This window comes from Kluyveromyces lactis (genome assembly GCF_000002515.2).
Source record: "Kluyveromyces lactis strain NRRL Y-1140 chromosome E complete sequence".
NCBI classification, from domain to species: Eukaryota; Fungi; Ascomycota; class Saccharomycetes; order Saccharomycetales; family Saccharomycetaceae; genus Kluyveromyces; species Kluyveromyces lactis.
Window position 1 is genome coordinate 1201361 of NC_006041.1, and position 17640 is coordinate 1219000.

A 17640-nucleotide genomic window follows, 5' to 3' on the forward strand; every position below is an offset into this window, starting at 1 on the left:
TTCCTTTTTAGTGCAGTTTAAAAATGCTTAATAAAACAACCTGTTACCATTCAGAATGACATTCATAAGTCGTGACCTATTTCCCCTGTGTATAAAATAAATTTTGTATTTCCATAGAATCGACTATCCATCAGATAAAGACAAAAAAAATGAAAAATCTAAAGGAAAAGTAAGATTGATGGTAGAATCAAAAACTTGTAACAAATATTTCATCATGAATTCGGAAATGTTTTAAACAATTTGATGACTGCATGCATCCTTCTCGCTTCTTTCTTCTGTGGTATTTTTTTTTTAGTTTATAATTGTGTTTTACGCTGTTGCGACTTTTACTAGTTTTTACAAGGTTCCTCTCCTTTAATTGAAATATGTGGAATTGTCACCAAACATTGGAAAGCTGACATTTCTGTTATGCTGCATTATATTGGAGGAGGAGCGTGGGGGCATCCCGTTTGGAGGGGTATTCGATTGTGAATCCGACATTGGAACCATATTAGATCCATTGAGAATTCCCGGTAAAGATACAAATGATGATTGGGACATATTGGAAGTCAACCCTGGTTGACTTGGAGTTGGGAACCCATACATCATAGAGCTATTTGATTGTGGTGTTGGGTATTGTGAGTCCATGTACATCGGAGCTGGCATGTTAGCAACATTATTTGAGGAGAAATGCAAATTGGAGTTCATTAATAATGGTTGCTGCATGCTTTGATTGTTCAAATACTGATCAAGATGAGGTTGTTGATGTTCCGGTGCCGGTGGTTGCAACTGTTGAAATGGCGGTGGCTGTTGTGTTTGCATTGAATAATCATGTTGAGAAGCCATTGGCATCTGCGGAACATTCTGTTGATAAGGTGGGAGTGTCATCTGTTGTTGAATGCTGTTTTTCTTCTTGTGGTGATGGTTGCTGCTATTATCACCGCCGGTGTTTATATTATTGTGGAAGTTAGTGTTTCTTTGGAATTGATGGTTATTGGTATTATTGTTACCTGGACCATTGTTCCTGTTGTTCAGATATGCATTGGAAGGCAGAGAAAAGTTGCGAGAATGGTGCTTGTTTTGTTGACGGAATGGTTCATTAACCTTTTTCTTTGTTGGAGTTACATCATCAAATGTGATTCCTGTAAGTTCCGTGTATGCTCTTACCTTCAATTTGATCTTCTTCGCGTATGATGTGTTTTTGATACTTGGCAACAGCTCCTTGGTGATTACAATGAGGTTACTGATCTTGGCAGTGAACTCATGACTGAAACTTGCTAGCCGAGGATTATTGTACACAATGTTATTTCTTGGATGTTCTAGAATAGCTGAATAGTTTCTGACGTCCAAAAGAGTTTGCAATGCGTAGTTACCATAGTTGTCTCTTATCAAAGAAGTAATGTTAGCCATGAAGATATCAGCAATTACCAAAAGAATACCCATGGAAGCGTTAACAACATCATCCCCATCATCGACTCTGTCATGTGGATTCAAAGCCGCTGTTGATGTAGATGTAGTTGCTGTGTTGGACACATAATTCATCACAATGGCAAACAACTTCTTTATATATTTCTCAACAACGTTTGAAGAAAACTTTAAACAGGACAACTGGCACAACTTTTGTGACAATTTGTTGAAAGTTTCGCCTAACAGGTAGAAATCCAACTCCTTGATATCGAACAAGAACTGGATAATATAGTTACCGAATTGGTCGTTGATCAAGGAGGGCAAGTACTGAATTATCTTGACAGAAATCTTGAAAATCTGTTGCAGAGTACAAACACTCAACAATTTTTGCAGTACACAACACCCGTGTTTGTGAGTTGAGATGGTAATGATGTTATCGTTATTGACAATGGCGTCAATGATAAAATCAAAATTTGCTGGTTGGAATTTGAAGATACATTTCTGAATGACATGATTACCGTTCAAATCATTAATCAAAGTGACTACCTGTTCAATTGATGTATGCTCCTGAGAAAATCCCCTAATGATCATATCTATATGTTCTTGGGTCTCAACGGTATCAATGATCTTTTGCAAGGATCTGGTACCATATTGATTGATGGAGATTTGGAATACAGAGGGATAGATATCTTTAATCATTGCGGTTTTCTGATCAGTTGTCAAATAATCACATAGCTTTTGAATCAAATAGTTACCGAATGGATCCAAAATTAGATCCAAGAAGAAATTGTTGACATTCTCGAAGATTAAATCTCTCACTTGATCCGATTCTTGAGGAGTTTCCAACTTTCGTTGCAAGAATCTACAACCGTATTGGTCTGTAGACAATTTCACGTAATCCAAGTCCTTCAATCGGATATTATGCAAATCGTTCATGGAAGTCACTGCAGAAGTTGTCGCAGTAGATGATGACGCTGATGAAGACGATGCTGATGATGCGTTCGATCCAGTATTACCACCACTTGACGACACTGTATTCCCGCGTGCGCCAGTCCCACGAGATGTACTAGTGGAACCATTTGGTGAAGAAGCAGTTGAAGTCAATGACGTTAAATCAGCAGCTGCAGAACCTCCCGGAGGTAAGATGGATTCGAATTCATTGATCAAGGGCAACGATTTCATACGATTTTTCGCATTGGCAGAACTAGACGCAGCCGTTGACACGGATGTCGTGGCAGAAATCGTACTCAGCGGTGACATTGTATTGACATTCAGAGGAGAAGTGTTGGAAATGAATTGGTTGAATCCAGACAAATCCAAAGAATGTGTTCTTTGATGGTTATTCTTAGAGTTCATCTGGCCCAACGGCGGAGTCACTGGCTCAATGACAGATTGAACAGAGTTAACTGACAGTTGGGGTTGATGATGGAATTGCATTATCCACTAGTTATGTCTCGACTCCGGCTTCCCCTAAATACTTGAATCTTTGATTCTATTATAAGATCTTCTTCAGGAAAGAATAGCTTTCAAAGGTTAATCACCAGACGAAAACAGGGACTTGGAGAGAAAAAAAAAAAAGCACAGTTTAGTCTAAACACAATCTGTTAGTATCTCAGCTGAATAGTATCCTCTTGTTCCCTCTACTCTTTTCTTTGAATGAAACCAAATTTAGTTCGCAGCTGATCTGGTACCAGATCTGGAAGCAAACAAATATAAAACAAGCGAAAGTATAAAAAGCCCACAAATCAGAAACTGATCTTTTGTCTAGCGTACCCTAAAACTCATAGGTCTGTTGTATACACCAGGAAAACCTCAAACAATTGTTCCAGTAACACGCTCTTCTTACAATGCAAACTCTCTGTGATTCTTGATTCTCTCTATTCTTATACGATTCTGATTCTTCCATACTATTCGAGGGATAATGAAAAATAATACTCAAGAAATACGTAGACGCCCGCGTAGGAAATATCTGCTTTCCTATTGCCCTGCCTAGCCAGACCGGGGGCGCCGCCCGCGGTCTAGGCAGATCAGATGAGCGTAGACAGGAATTTGAGAAAAATGATTCAGGGAAAACCAGGGTTGCTCACGTGCCGGACAATCTGTCTGGACAGACATTTTTCACGATCGAAATAGCTGTTAGGCAGAGAAGTCCACCGTGGCCAGGATTATTGTCCGGCACTTCTAAATCAGGACGAGAATGTGAATCAAAAAGAGGGTTGGATTGAGCGAAGAGGCTGGATCAAAGGTACTGTAGTCACCTGCAACAGTTCTAATATGAGAATCTGTATAGTGCTACTTTCAGTATCACTATAACAGTAATTTAAACGAGACTCAAGTTGGATCATTAATTGGCAAAAGCTTTCTGTAGATGCAGAACAGGGGGAAAGAAGGTAAAGGTTAATGGGTAAAGGGGCTGTCCGTTAGGACAAATTTCAATACATACTGGTGGGGTTTGGAAAAAGCACTGATTGCTTACGGATCAGTTTCTGTGGTGAAAACTAGAACGTAGATCCAGAAATCAATTTGATCTGGGGAACTACTTCGTTTCCAGTGGGATCAATGATGTTCTTTTCCTGAACAACGTCGACGCTAGTATCTGTATATGGACCAGTGCTAGAATCTGACCTAATAAGTGCTGTTTTGAAGGTAAGTTTGTGTATATCAAGCGCAAAGAATGTGTATGTATAATACTGAATATATATATATATATAGATAAAATTATTTGGTATGATTTGGTAGGGTAGTACCCTACTTTATTGTGAAACAATAAAGATGAATACTTAGGGTAACCTGAGGGTCCAGAAGGTCAATTGACACGACGTGTGAGTAGCAATTAGTTCAATGCATTGGAATAGCTGGTATCTCAACGGCAGCGAGGCATGAAATTGTCAGTCTCATTGGCTATAATTCAGTATTTAACGCTAAATATATGATTAAATAATGATGATTTAGCCAGTACTTTCTAATAAGGGAACTCAGTTCTAAAATGAAATAGTAATATACAATAACGTAGCGGAGTGGGGGGTGATGCAATAGGGAATAATTGAGATGAGTAGGAATTTTGGTAGTAATAGGTTGTACTTGTTCTTACACAAGTAGCACAGCGTTGACACAACCGTCTCTATCTGGCTCATTCGTGATTTGAGCATATTTACCCCAAACCACTTTACCACCAGAAGTAACCATACCTAATTCCGAGACGTTCACTTCAATAATAGTACCCTTGGTTAATACACCCAACTGTGTGTACATTGGCGATTGAGGATTCTTCTTCACCGCAAGAATTGGCAAGAAAACGGTGACTCCAAGTTCCGGATGCGTCACATTAGCCTTCTTTTGTCTCAAAGCACTAGGTCTGATAATCCTTTCCATCTTCACAGGCCTTCTTGTAAACCCTTCACCAACAAACGTATGTTTCGTGATCATTCTCTTCCATGCCTTAGACTTAGACTTACCTGTCTTAACAACTTTGAACATCTCTTCCTCACTGATACCTCTGACCTTAGGCAAAGGAACAGAAAACTTGTCAGCCTTCTCCAAACGCTTCTGCTTGATGGAACTGGATATAGCCTTTGCAGTGTTGTTCTGTTCTCTGTCTAACAAATAAGTAGGCAAAGCCTCCCCGTTCTCATCCAACGGTTTGGACCCTCCTTTAACTTTACTCTGCTCATGAGCACGGATCTTCTTCTTCATAGCAACCTTCTCAGCATAACGCTTCTTAGCAAATTGCTTACCCTTCCAACCAGTCAATTTCTGAGCCTTTTCAGAGATCTTATGAGCCTCACGGGCTTCTCTCTTACGTTTTCTCTCATCGTGGTCTAATCTACGACCATGTTGCTTGATGTGCTGTTCGATATATTCGTTTTGAGGCATCTTTGTTTTATTGTAAGAACGACTTGTTCGGTGATGACTTACTTCTAAATCACAAACGGACACACGGACTCCTTGAATGGACTTCTTACCACATGTTAACCCATGCGATGAGCTAGTTGTTCAAGTTGTCTTTGTATGCTTTTCTCATTGAAAGAAAAAAATTCAATAGGAAATGTCGAAAAGAAACGTAGTGAAAAAAAAAATTTGGAATCAAGCGATGAGATGAGATGAGATGGGTATCAGCCAGATACAAGTTTGGTTGTCTGGTGTGGGTTTGGCATAGGTTCGATCTACTGTTATTGATGTATAAAACCTCATTACATTCTATTGACAAGGGTTACAGCGGAAATATAGCCATGTCTGAGGAGTTAGGAACTGTTTTGAAAACGATTAGAGATTCTTTGAAATCTTGTGGAGAAAGCTTGGATAAGTTAGAAGAAGTCTATGATGATGAGGAGACCCATCCTTTCCAAGGTTCAGCGGTGGTAGGTCACAAAGGTGATAAATTAGAAAAAGTTTCTCTACTTTCTTTGAAGAATGGGAGTATGCTATCGTATTTGAATTCGCTTCTGTTGGTATTGGGACAGAAATTGAATAAAGAGATGGTTGTTGATGAGGGTAGAGTCAGGGCAGTGGAACAACGAGTTGTTCTTGAAAGAGGTGTGAAGCCCTTGGAGAAGAAGTTAGGGTACCAGCTGGATAAATTGACGCGGGCGTACATTAGACTGGAGAAAGACGTTGAAGAATCCAAGAAAAGAGCCGAATTGCAGGGACTGAGTGACGTACGTGCTTCCCAGGAAGAAGTATCAGACTCAGATTCTGATAGTGAAGAAGAGATGCAATATAGGCCGAACAGTTCAGGAATGGTCAATAACACATCAGTTGGAGGGAAAGCCAAGGGGAAAATCGCTGTCAAGAGTACTCACAATGAAGAAGATGTGGATGATAAAGATAACGTTTATAGACCACCTAAGATCAGTGCCGTTCTGCCACCAAAGCAACATCACTTCGAGGATAAATTCAACGCACAAGAACATAAGGATAAGAGTAGCAGGTCTCGTATGCAAGCTATGGAAGAATACTTGAAGGATTCCTCGGAACAACCGGAATGGGAAACTTCTATCGGTGCCAATATCGTCAACCATGGTAGAGGTGGTGTGAAGACAGCAAGAGATACAGAACGTGAACGTGATGTTCAAAGATTCGAAGAAGAAAATTTCACTAGATTGAACCCCAACGGATCCAAGACTGACAAGAGAATGAAAAAACAAAGAGAAATCATGGCCAAGGTTAATATGATCGCCGGTGAAGATTTCAGTATCTTCAACTCCAAGCGTAAGTTGGAGGATAGTACAAGCAGAAGAGGTAATAAGAAATCTAGAAATGCTTGGGAAAGAGCCAAGAAGAAGTTGTAAACCTGAGGTCCTTCTTTTTCTATGTATAAATAGGCTAAAATATCCATACGTCTCTATTGTCATCATATAGTGTCAAATACGTAGTTTATAAATCGAATGATAACGGTGTTGCACTGCTCAAACTCTAGCTTTGATGTGGTTTGTTTCGTTTCGTTTTGTCTCGTTTTCTTCATATCAAGGTGTAATCACCAATAATTAATTAATACAATCTAAGCGTTCCAACTTTGCAAGATATAATCACCACCTATCACCCCTACTAATCTCCTACCAGCGTACAACTTCCAGCGCCCCTGATGAAGAACGAATACACCAGAAAGAAAGTCTCAGCAAAGGATAGGAAAGCATGTCTGATATGTGGTAACCCTACAGTCACAGTTTTGTTCAATGGAAGCGGACCTGATTGGTTTTATACATGCGATATACATCTAGTTGATAACCCGCAGTTTGTACAGCCTCTATACCCAAAAGAGTATCACGAGTCTCTGGTTAGTCTTAAGCCACTCAAAGAACGCATAGAGGAGCTACAAAGGAAAGAGCGAGGTACCTGGGATCAATGGGTTAATAAGATCTTTGACTCTAAAAAGCCATCATCATCTGATGATAAGAAAGAGGACAGGGATGACGCGAGTTCTGACGACAAGAAGAAGACCGATGAAGCAAACTCACTTGAAGAATTGCAGCAAACGTACCAAGCGACACTTGATAAGCTAGCTGCATCAAGAGAGACGTGCAATAGATACACTCTACACGACCTAGTATTCCAATCAAGAGTCGACAGACTACGGAAACTGGCTCAATTAAAGGAAAAGAAACGTGTAGAGCAACAATCATACACCAACACCGACCCCAATCAACTATTACAATCGTTTTCGTTTCCTGAAGTCCCCAAGAACACCGTTAACAAGTCATGAGAGGACGGCCTAATATGCCTACCTCTTATGTCTTTTGTGCAATTCTATATCACGTGATTGATATCACGTCAAAAAGAAATTTCTGATCTTTTCAACTTTTCAATGAAAAGCTTTAAAGAAGCAGGACATAGTTAGATCCCATGCGATGAGCTTCAAACTAGAACAGAATACTTGCTGGTTTCAGGCGTTTCATCTCTGGTTTTTGCTATTTTAAATAATTTTGAACTTTAATTCGATACGTGCTCTAAAAAAAGGCTAGGAACTGTAATATCATGGCTAGAGTAAGAGGTAGAAAGCTAATAAAAAAGCTCAAGAAAGATGAGTTCCATCCAGAAGACAATAAAACCCATGATGAGCCTACGGTTAGCCATGTTAATGAAACTGCTGGGGGTGACAATAGTGATGTGAGTCCTAATACTTTCTTTGGTGTCCTAGATTCTGGCGAATTGGATTATTTTAAGAAGGCTGAATCCACGTTGGCTATTGATACATTTGAGAATCCAGATGAGAAGTACCAGTTTATCAACAGTGTCATCGAGGAAAGTAAGGGTAAAGAGTTGAAACTTGCTACGTCTCAGATTTCTTCTAAGCTAATGGAACGTATTATTATGGAAAGTGATGAAACTCAATTGAAGACTATCTTCAAAGCTTTCAATGGGTTTTATTTCAACCTTGCATGTCACAAATATTCCTCCCATGTTTTAGAGACTCTATTAGTCAGAGGTGCAGCACAGGTGGAAAAAGAATTGTTAACACCTGATTTTGATTCTGTTGATGAGGGTGAATTCGTTACTACTGAATCATTGTTTTTGTTTTTGACTAACGAGTTGCAACCGAACTTAAGGTTCATGGTGAGCCATCAATATGCATCACATGTCCTTAGAATTTTAATCTTAGTGCTATCGTCAAAGACTTTACCAAGTACTGTACAGAACAATTCAACATTACGTTCCAAGAAGTCTAAGATTGCACGTAAGATGATTGACATTAAGGATAACGATAACTATAACAAAATATTCAAGACTCCCGATTCATTCAAAGTTGTTCTTCGTTCTATGTTATCTTCAATCTACACTAGTTTCACACATGGTATTCCACAGGGCTCTGGACACTTTTCTGAGATTTCTCTCGCTGACGTTATGAAATTCAGGGAAATATGTGTTGATAAGATCGGGTCTCCAGTGATTCAATTGGTAATACAAGTAGAAGGTATCTTCGATAGAGACAGGTCATACTGGCATCTAATATTCAAAGATTCTGATGAGAAGGATCCCAAGGAAGAGTCATTTGTGGAGTACTTACTATCAGATGCTGTTGGATCTCATTTCTTGCAGAATGTTATTGCATCAACTAGAATCAAGTACGTGGAAAGATTATACAGATTATACATGAAGGATAGAATTCCAAAACTTGCTAAAAGAGATACAACTGCTGCATTTGTGTTGCAATCACTTTTGAAAGTCTTGAACTCTAAGGAAGTCAAAGAGATTATGGATGAACTGGTCCCAGACTTGAGCGTTTTGTTGAACTCTAACATGGATTTCGGTACTGAAATTATAGATGCCAGTATCCGTCATGATAATTATTTGAGGGACGAAATCATTGAACAATTAATGAAGAAATACTATCCTCGTGAGTCATCTGATAAGAACATCTTAGAATCTTGTCTTCAGTTAAGTTCCTCTACCCTTGGTAACACTAGAGATGACTGGCCAACTGCTGAAGAGAGGAGAAAATCTCTATTCTTAGAGAAGTTGATTGATTACGATGATTGCTTCCTAAACAGTACCATTGACAGTATGTTGAATCTTCCAGCAGAAAGACTTTTGCAGATGCCATACCATGGTGTGTTTTCTCACGTTGTTGAACATGTTCTACAGGTTAAAAGAGTTGCCATCATCAAAAGAAAACTCTTACTCAATGTGTTATGCAAAGATATCGTAAACTTATCCTGTAACGCATATGGTTCCCACATTGTTGATAAACTATGGACATTTACGGCTAAATTGGCTATGTACAAGGAACGTATAGCAACTGCGTTATGTGCAGACTCTGAAAAGGTCAAGAACAGTGTTTACGGTAGACAAGTGTGGAAGAATTGGTCGCTTGAACTATTTGTAAGAAAGAGATACGACTGGAAAAAAATAGTAAAAGAACAAGAGCTCGAAATGTTCCCAGATTCTAAACCTTTACAACCAAAGACCTTCAAGCGTCCTAATAATAACAACAATTCGGATGTTTCACCTTCTTTCAAGAAGAGCAAGTTCCAGAAAAAATAATCATGAAAGCATGTACTTCAACATATCAAAGTAATCAGTTGTAAATTATATATATATACATAGATATAAACAACCAAGTCACGTACACAGACGATAGTATGTATAGTTATAACTCTACTCCAGTCATTTGTTTTTTTATAACATTATCTTTTCTCAATAAAAGTTTACCAAGTGCCTTTGGTTCTTCTATTATTTAACCCTAAATATCTTGCTACAGTGTCAAAGATAACATCCATTTCTTCTTTAGTGTATTTTTTTAGTTGGTCAGCCGCAGTAGCATCTGTAAATGTAGGAATTGAAACATCCTCTTCATTACGCAAGCCCTCAGTGATTGCTTCAAGATCAGATTGTGGGAATGGCAATACGCCATAAAATTCAGCTACCTTACATAAATCCAAATCCTTGATATTGCTGAACTCTTGTACCGTTTCCGGTAAAGGAATTTTAAGATCGATTGGCAAATCGCCGTCAGCGTTAGGTAATGGACCGATCGCATCTGCTGGGTCTCTTTTATTATTGTTTGCTACTCTTCTTATTGATCTTTCCTCAAGATAATCAAGTTGTCCTTGTAATTCTTCCACCAATTGTTCCAAATCTCCGTTAGTAGCAAACTCAGATGTATCAATTGACAAGGAAGCTTCCGCAGCAGCAGGCTTGTTGGGCTTCTTTTCTAGATCTAAGCTTCTGATATCCGTCTTTTGTTGTGCTATTTGCAACTCAATGACAGATTGGCCAGTCTTCGCCAACATTGTGCTTTGCCTCTTAACGAGACCCTGAAGCTCTAGAACTTGGTTTCTTAACTTGGAAATTTCGTCACTCATGGTGGTTAATCAATAGTGTGCAATTCGAGATTAGAAATACCTCTATCACAGTAGCTTTCCTCTTTCCTTGTTAATATTCTCTTTTTGAAGGGTATGGCCATCATTTTGAATTGTTGATAGTTTCATAAATAGTACTAAATTTTAATATCGATATTGCAACACATCGAGACAAAGAAAAGGCAGGTTAGATGTCACTAGACTAAACAACTACTGGAGTGTTCAAGAAGGTTCCGATTATATTATGTTGGAATTGAATCTATAGATCTTTATAATTAAGTGCGAAATAAATGGTGAATTTGACCGATCTATGTATAAAAGTATCATAAGAAAGCAAATTGAGAAGCAGATGAAAAGAGGAACTGTTTAAAACTTGAGACTGTTAAGTCCATTTGTAATCCCTTTCACGGATTTCTTCTCCTTTTCCCTTTTTCTTCTCATCGATAGCTTACCTTTGCTGACTTCGTCAGCAGCTTCTTTTAGTCTGGCGATCTCTTCATCCTTCTTAACTAGCTTTCTATTACCACTTCCAAGTTCATAATTATCCAGGAAATCGTCGAGCATAGATTCGAGATCTGGACGTTCTTTGAGCATATCAAAGCTTTCATGTTTCTCTTCATCTTCAGCTAACTCTTCTTCATAGTTTTCATATCCTCCGATGATTTGATCGTATTTATCATCTAACACAGTCATCACTTCTGTACGTGCAAGTGCACTTGAACTCATTGAGAATCCAGAGACGTCAGACATGGCACCTTTCTTATGACGGGCTTTACGAGCTTTACCACCAGTTTTGCTACTAGTCTTGAAGCTTGGCAATGATCCTAGCACGTCTCCATCTTCAACTTCTTCCTTTAGCTCTTCTTCATCTTCGCTGTGATTAATTGAACCATTGTCGTCATCACTGAAATCGTTCTCCGAATCCCAGTCGTTTCTCACTTTCTTTTGTTGTAGCTTGAACCTTCTGACATCTGCAGAAACATCGATACCTTGTAGATCCTGCAATTTTCCGATGTCATCGAACTGTGCCATTTCCTGTTTATAATGTTCTTCTTCGAAGTTGTCTAGATCTTGCATATCCCATTCATCAAATTCATCTTCAAATTCATCTGCACCATCGGCTTTACCACTACCCAACAACTCGGCGAAAATATCATCATCGTCTTCATCTAAACCCTCAGCAGCGTTGTTACTCTTAGGCTTGATTTCGACAGCAACATCCTCATTGATAACGTATGCATCGTCTTCTAATGCCACCAAGACTTCCCTCAAGGCAGGATTCATATCAGGCTTGAACCCCACAAGTTCTCCCGGAATCTCTTGCATTTGATCCAAATATTCTTGCTTGGCAACACCTCTCACAAACAACGGCTCAGCAGCCTTGTTCTCCAGATCTTGATAGCTTGGCTCCACAAACAGAGATTCTGGATCCTTCAACTTCTTCTTCTCAATAGGCTTCTTACTCTTGGCAGGAATGAAAACGGAATGGGATGGGTCTAAGCCAATAGGTTTCAAATGCTGTGTATAATCGTATTTGGAATCGTCAAATGTAATACCATATAGAGCTGCTTCACCGACGTGTTCATTAACAGCATTTTTAGAAGCTGATGTGCTTGGTGCAGTTGGTGTAGAGACAAGTTTCGGAATTGGCCCATCTTCTGAACTCTGTGAGACATCCTTCTTTTTATGACGATTCTGAACAGGAACAAGAACATGTTCACCTGCCTCGGGATCATGATAATTAGGATCATCGTGTGGTCTATGCACCACAGCAAACTTCGTCGCGTTGTTCTTATTGAATCTTGTTCTACCGGACATTATCAATTTGAGTTATCTGACCTTGATTTCCTGTCCACTGAAAGGAAGTATCTATAGAACAAACTTCGGTTATTCTGCTCTAATATATTCCAGTTTGGTAATAATACAAAGATAATGCTCAAACCGACTGATATCACGAAGATATTCAAGTAAAAAGTTACCTCATCGCATCTCATCGCTTGATAGAACAGTATCTTGAATAGAACCGAATTTTTTTTTTTCCATACAGGAAGTGGTGAAAAGAAACAAAAATCACGTGATTTGAAGGATTAAATAGGATTAATGGTCCGTTCATCAAGCTTGAGCCTACTTTCGAAGGTTTCTGTTGTTTGTTTGCATCCCGGGCATTATAGCTGTGTTAAATATCGGTAGATGCGGTGGGCTTTGTAATGACTTTTCGTGTTATTCGACTCTCCATGTGCTGCCACATCTTCCAAACTTTGAAATATTTCAAGCTCATCGCATCTCATCTCTTTTACCGAAATACACATAGAGGAGGACATGGTTGATAAACAACGGTGATTGTTGTTACTGATTCATTTGAGACTCTTTGGTACAAAATCAATACTATAGGAAGCTATGTTTATACTGACAAAGGTAGCAGATCTGGTTAGGATACCTCCAGATCAATTCAAAAGAGATACAATTTCGACCATTGTACATGAATTGAACACTAAATATGCCAACAAGATCATCCCACATATTGGATTGTGCGTAACTGTTTACGATGTACTAGACGTTGATGAGGGGCAACTAAAACCTGGTGATGGCGCAGCGTTTATCAATGTTACTTTCCGCGCTTTAGTGTTCAAACCTTTTGTTGGAGAGATCGTAACAGGATGGATATCACAGTGTACAACAGAAGGTATCAAGGTTTCACTGCTCGGATTGTTTGAAGATATATTTGTACCACAAAACATGTTATTTGAGGGCTCATATTTCTCGCCGAAGGAGAATGCATGGATATGGCCGATGGACGATGAGACCAAACTATACTTCGATGTCAACGAAAAGATCAGATTCAGAGTAGAACAGGAAGTGTTTGTAGACGTGAAACCTAAATCGCCTAAGGAGAAAGAGCTTGAGGATCAGCTTAGGGCAAAGCAAGAGTTGACGGAAGAGGAGAAACGGATCCTCGAAAAACCACCGGCTTATGCTCTACTAGGAAGTTGCCAAACAGATGGTACTGGATTAGTATCATGGTGGGAATAAAAAGTGTATTTCTTAAGTATGTATATATGTACATTATATATTTCTTCAATCAAAAGAAGATGCTCCTTGTTCTTAGTATTAAGTCTCTAACGCTGACTTGTTTCCTTGAGTATGATGAGGGTTATAAGCATTCTGTACTTATATATATATATATATATATATATTTATATACATGTACAATCAGTTATATTGCATGTAACGTGAAGTGGAAGAGAATTTCTTGTAACCATTGATAACCTTTTCGACAGCTTTTAAGAAATCTTTTTCCGTAGTGACTTTTCTTCTAGCTCTAATAGCAAACATACCGGCTTCAGTACAAACGGATCTTAATTCTGCACCAGTAGAGTTTGGACATAATCTTGAAATTAACTCCCATCTGATACCACGCTCAACGCTCATAGATTTTGTATGGATACGGAAAATGTTGGCTCTACCCTCTAGATCAGGTAATGAAAATTCTACCTTACGATCTATTCTACCGGGCCTTAGCAAAGCCGGATCTAATGTATTTGGTCTGTTAGTTGCAAACATGACTTTGATATTACCACGAGGATCGAACCCGTCTAATTGGGTGATTAATTCCAACATCGTTCTTTGCACTTCGTTGTCACCACCGGCACCATCATCGAAACGGGCTCCACCAATAGCATCCACTTCATCGAAGAAGATGATACATGCTTTCTTAGTACGAGCCATTTCAAACAATTCTCGCACCATACGAGCACCTTCACCCACATATTTCTGAACCAACTCTGAACCAATGACTCTAATGAACGTTGCATCTGTTCTGTTAGCAACAGCACGAGCGCAAAGAGTCTTACCTGTACCCGGTGGGCCATATAATAAAATACCCTTTGGAGGATCGATACCAAGGGTAGCAAATCTTTCTGGTGATAAAAGAGGTAGTTCCACCACTTCTCTCAGTTTTTCTATCTGTTCCTTACAACCACCAACATCTGAATATGTAACGTCTGGTTTTTCTTCCACTGTCATCATAGTAACACTTGGATCAATTCTTGGAGGCAATGGTAATTCGATTTGGTACTTGGATCTGTCCACACCAACACGCATACCTTCTTCAATATCCGTTGGAGAAACACGCTCTCCTAGTCCGACAACGAACTTCGCTATTTGCTTCAAGTTGATCACATACTTAGCATCGTCATCGTCTTCATCCTCTGTGCCAGAAGCAGCGGCCGCTGCTGCGGCTGCTGCTGCTGCTGCTGCTGCAACTCCATTTCCATCAGCATCTCCTCCTAGTGCGTTCCCACTTCTCTGGGGCTTTTCTGCCTTGATAATCTTGGTGCATCTAGCCACCTGTAGTGGTTGTTCCTCACTTAACCTTTGTCTATCACCAACAATATCCCATAAATGTGATGGTGCTAACCCTGTATCACTCTCTTTCACACCAGCTTTCTCCTTAATCTTCTTCTCAATTTCCTTCAAGTCATTCTCGATAGATTTAAGCTTCTTAGCGTATGGTGCTGCTCCGTAAGTCTTCAACACTTCAATGTCCCCTTCGGAAAGTGGCACAACCTTCTTTTCCTCCTTCGATTCCTCGTCTTCAATAGGAGCCTTGTACTTCTCCCAGTCTTCCTTTGGTGGCATAATGTTTTACTGATGTATTGCGCTCCTTACTAACTCGATATATAACGAATTGACCTCACTTCTCTCCATTCGCCACCCTTTCCAAACTGATTTTCCATATTATCAGTCTCTTTAAATCTTTAGTTCGATTTCCATAAGTTAGATTTCCACTGTTAAGAGATAATGTTACCCGGTTTTATTGATATTCGGTAAAGAGTTCCAACTAATGAACGTTATATACGTTATACATGAGAGGTCTTTTTGTGTGTATAAGGTTCCTAATGAATCCATAATGCTATCGTTTGCCAGGATGTGTATGACATCACTAGGGCTCCAAATATTAAGATCGCCAGGTCTATTGCTTGTAATTTTTTATTATTTTCGAACACTTTGTAGTGGAATAAAGGAGGATAAATGTAAATCAACGGTATGCAAGCGAAAGATCCTATTAGAGACACGAATTTATCCAAATCGTTAGCACCGATCCATGCGATAATCACTGCGATGAGGACCACGAACGCTCTGAAATAATTTTTACGCCATTTCACCTTAGCGTCAAATTTCCCGGACGCATTCTTATGGAAAATCTTGTTTTCGAGGATCTTTATAGCAGGGAATAATTGCAATGGTGTCGATAGGAGAATTGCCAGAGCGTAAATTAGTTGTACTGCGTTTGTGAAGATACTGTTCGAGGGGAAATTCAACAAGATGACAGTTTCTACTTTGGCTCCGAATGCAGAGTAACAGATGAGCCCACAGGAGATAAATATTATTGTTACAACGAGGATGACGTACATCAATGCCGGTTTGAAATGTGCAGGTTTTTCCATAGATTCATGGATTGGGATCAAGAGACCGATACCCTCATATGTGAATATCGCAGTTCCAATAAATAACGTCCAGTCCGATTTGTTGAAAGACACCATGGAATCCGAAGCGATGCCATGGTTCCAAATATAGAAACTGGAATAATAATAGACGTATACTAGACCCAAGAGAATGAAAAGATCTGCTACCAAAGCGGTGGCACTGAGTCTTGCAATGTTTCTAGTCAATGATAGCGGCAAATAGAATGCTAGTTGGATCATAATCCAGAAGATTAACGAGTATTCGAGAGAAAAGACATGTTTGAAGAATGCCTGCAAGTTTGTTGCAGTGAACACAGTATAAGCAGCAGCAAATCCGATTTGCGAGAGTACAATCGATGAAAGGACAGTGAACTTCAATTTGGGTCCGAATAAACGTGAACCCAATTCACCGTATCCATCCACTCCAACAGCAGTCTTCGTGTCTATCAACAGGATGAAGCAGTAGAAAGACACCGTGGCGCAGAACAAAAGACACAGCGTACTGAACAACCACCCACCGTTATGGAAAGCTCTAGGTAGAAAAAGAACCCCGGTACCTACGAACGACTTTAGAAGGAGAAGTACCGCCTTCGTGGTGGACGTATTTCTTTTCTTCTTATGCAAGTGCTGCTGCTGCTGCTTCAGCTGCTGTTGTTGCTGGATATCGTTATTTTCCGAACTACCTTCGTCATCATCGATGGCCATCGATGAAGTCTCTTCGCCATACCGATCCGCTCCCTGGTGGCGCAGGCCCCTAATACCATGACGAAGAAGCGCAGCTTCTTCGTCCTCATCTTCATCAGTCTCCACCTCAGTTTCTGTTTCCTCATCCTCGGACAAATCTTCACCAGCGAAATGGCCGTATAACGTCAAGAACTCGTTGAAATTCCTAGTGATAAAGTTCGGTGTCTTCCCATGAAGTTTCAACGACTTATGAGCGATGAAAGATCTTCTGAACCCATTCAATCCTCTCATTTCCTGAGCTGACATATCCAATGGGTTCTGAGTATTTCTTGCGAAGTTTACTGATTCAGAGAAGGACATCGATCTTCTTCTCCCATTAAACGACCCTAAACTTCCCACCGGAGAATCGTTCCATCGAGGTAAATCGGACCCATTCCCTCCAGAATCTTTCTTGATATTGATATTCATGGCAGTGTATACACCTCTGGCTGGCTCTGAAAGGTTTTGATGTATGAGTTACAGTGAAATGGTGGGTTATATGTCTGGAAGTGTTGCATTTATACATATATAGAATGAATGTACTCCAGCCGAAAGAGAAAGAAAGAGAGAAAAACGGGAAAAGAAAACAGGTCACGTGAGAATAGACCCTGGTTCACGTGTTCATTAAACAGTAGTTACCGATGTTACCCGGACAACTGTCTCCTCATTGAAAATGGGGAGGGCGCTCATTATGTCCGTTGGTCACAGACCGGGTCTAATGATGTGAGAAACTGGAGAGCTGTGCCTTCTGCGTTGTTACCCGGTCATGC

The 17640-nt window shown here is 39.7% G+C and overlaps 10 protein-coding genes across 10 annotated transcripts; 4 read left to right on the forward strand and 6 right to left on the reverse strand.

Annotated features, from left to right (window-relative positions):
* Positions 1-354: 354 nt before the first annotated feature.
* MPT5 (Mpt5p) lies at positions 355-2823 on the reverse strand (the record flags this gene model as incomplete). Its single annotated transcript, XM_454563.1, has 1 exon — positions 355-2823. One exon carries the CDS (start codon positions 2821-2823, stop codon positions 355-357), a length of 2469 nt encoding a protein of 822 aa, XP_454563.1.
* Positions 2824-4473: 1650 nt separating this feature from the next.
* NSA2 (rRNA-processing protein NSA2) lies at positions 4474-5259 on the reverse strand (the record flags this gene model as incomplete). Its single annotated transcript, XM_454564.1, has 1 exon — positions 4474-5259. One exon carries the CDS (start codon positions 5257-5259, stop codon positions 4474-4476), a length of 786 nt encoding a protein of 261 aa, XP_454564.1.
* A 227-nt stretch (positions 5260-5486) lies between these two features.
* On the forward strand, positions 5487-6674 carry LCP5 (small subunit rRNA maturation protein LCP5; the record flags this gene model as incomplete). Its single annotated transcript, XM_454565.1, has 1 exon — positions 5487-6674. The coding sequence occupies one exon, from the start codon at positions 5487-5489 to the stop codon at positions 6672-6674; it is 1188 nt and encodes a 395-aa protein (XP_454565.1).
* A 293-nt stretch (positions 6675-6967) lies between these two features.
* On the forward strand, positions 6968-7585 carry VFA1 (Vfa1p; the record flags this gene model as incomplete). The annotated part of the gene is made up of 1 exon (XM_454566.1): positions 6968-7585. One exon carries the CDS (start codon positions 6968-6970, stop codon positions 7583-7585), a length of 618 nt encoding a protein of 205 aa, XP_454566.1.
* Positions 7586-7857: 272 nt separating this feature from the next.
* On the forward strand, positions 7858-9864 carry NOP9 (RNA-binding RNA processing protein NOP9; the record flags this gene model as incomplete). Its single annotated transcript, XM_454567.1, has 1 exon — positions 7858-9864. The coding sequence occupies one exon, from the start codon at positions 7858-7860 to the stop codon at positions 9862-9864; it is 2007 nt and encodes a 668-aa protein (XP_454567.1).
* A 164-nt stretch (positions 9865-10028) lies between these two features.
* Positions 10029-10685, reverse strand: MRP8 (Mrp8p; the record flags this gene model as incomplete). The annotated part of the gene is made up of 1 exon (XM_454568.1): positions 10029-10685. The coding sequence occupies one exon, from the start codon at positions 10683-10685 to the stop codon at positions 10029-10031; it is 657 nt and encodes a 218-aa protein (XP_454568.1).
* Positions 10686-11048: 363 nt separating this feature from the next.
* Positions 11049-12500, reverse strand: LTV1 (ribosome biogenesis protein LTV1; the record flags this gene model as incomplete). Its single annotated transcript, XM_454569.1, has 1 exon — positions 11049-12500. The coding sequence occupies one exon, from the start codon at positions 12498-12500 to the stop codon at positions 11049-11051; it is 1452 nt and encodes a 483-aa protein (XP_454569.1).
* A 579-nt stretch (positions 12501-13079) lies between these two features.
* On the forward strand, positions 13080-13712 carry RPC25 (DNA-directed RNA polymerase III subunit RPC25; the record flags this gene model as incomplete). The annotated part of the gene is made up of 1 exon (XM_454570.1): positions 13080-13712. The coding sequence occupies one exon, from the start codon at positions 13080-13082 to the stop codon at positions 13710-13712; it is 633 nt and encodes a 210-aa protein (XP_454570.1).
* A 180-nt stretch (positions 13713-13892) lies between these two features.
* RPT1 (proteasome regulatory particle base subunit RPT1) lies at positions 13893-15320 on the reverse strand (the record flags this gene model as incomplete). The annotated part of the gene is made up of 1 exon (XM_454571.1): positions 13893-15320. The coding sequence occupies one exon, from the start codon at positions 15318-15320 to the stop codon at positions 13893-13895; it is 1428 nt and encodes a 475-aa protein (XP_454571.1).
* A 257-nt stretch (positions 15321-15577) lies between these two features.
* On the reverse strand, positions 15578-17299 carry AVT3 (Avt3p; the record flags this gene model as incomplete). Its single annotated transcript, XM_454573.1, has 1 exon — positions 15578-17299. One exon carries the CDS (start codon positions 17297-17299, stop codon positions 15578-15580), a length of 1722 nt encoding a protein of 573 aa, XP_454573.1.
* Positions 17300-17640: the final 341 nt, after the last annotated feature.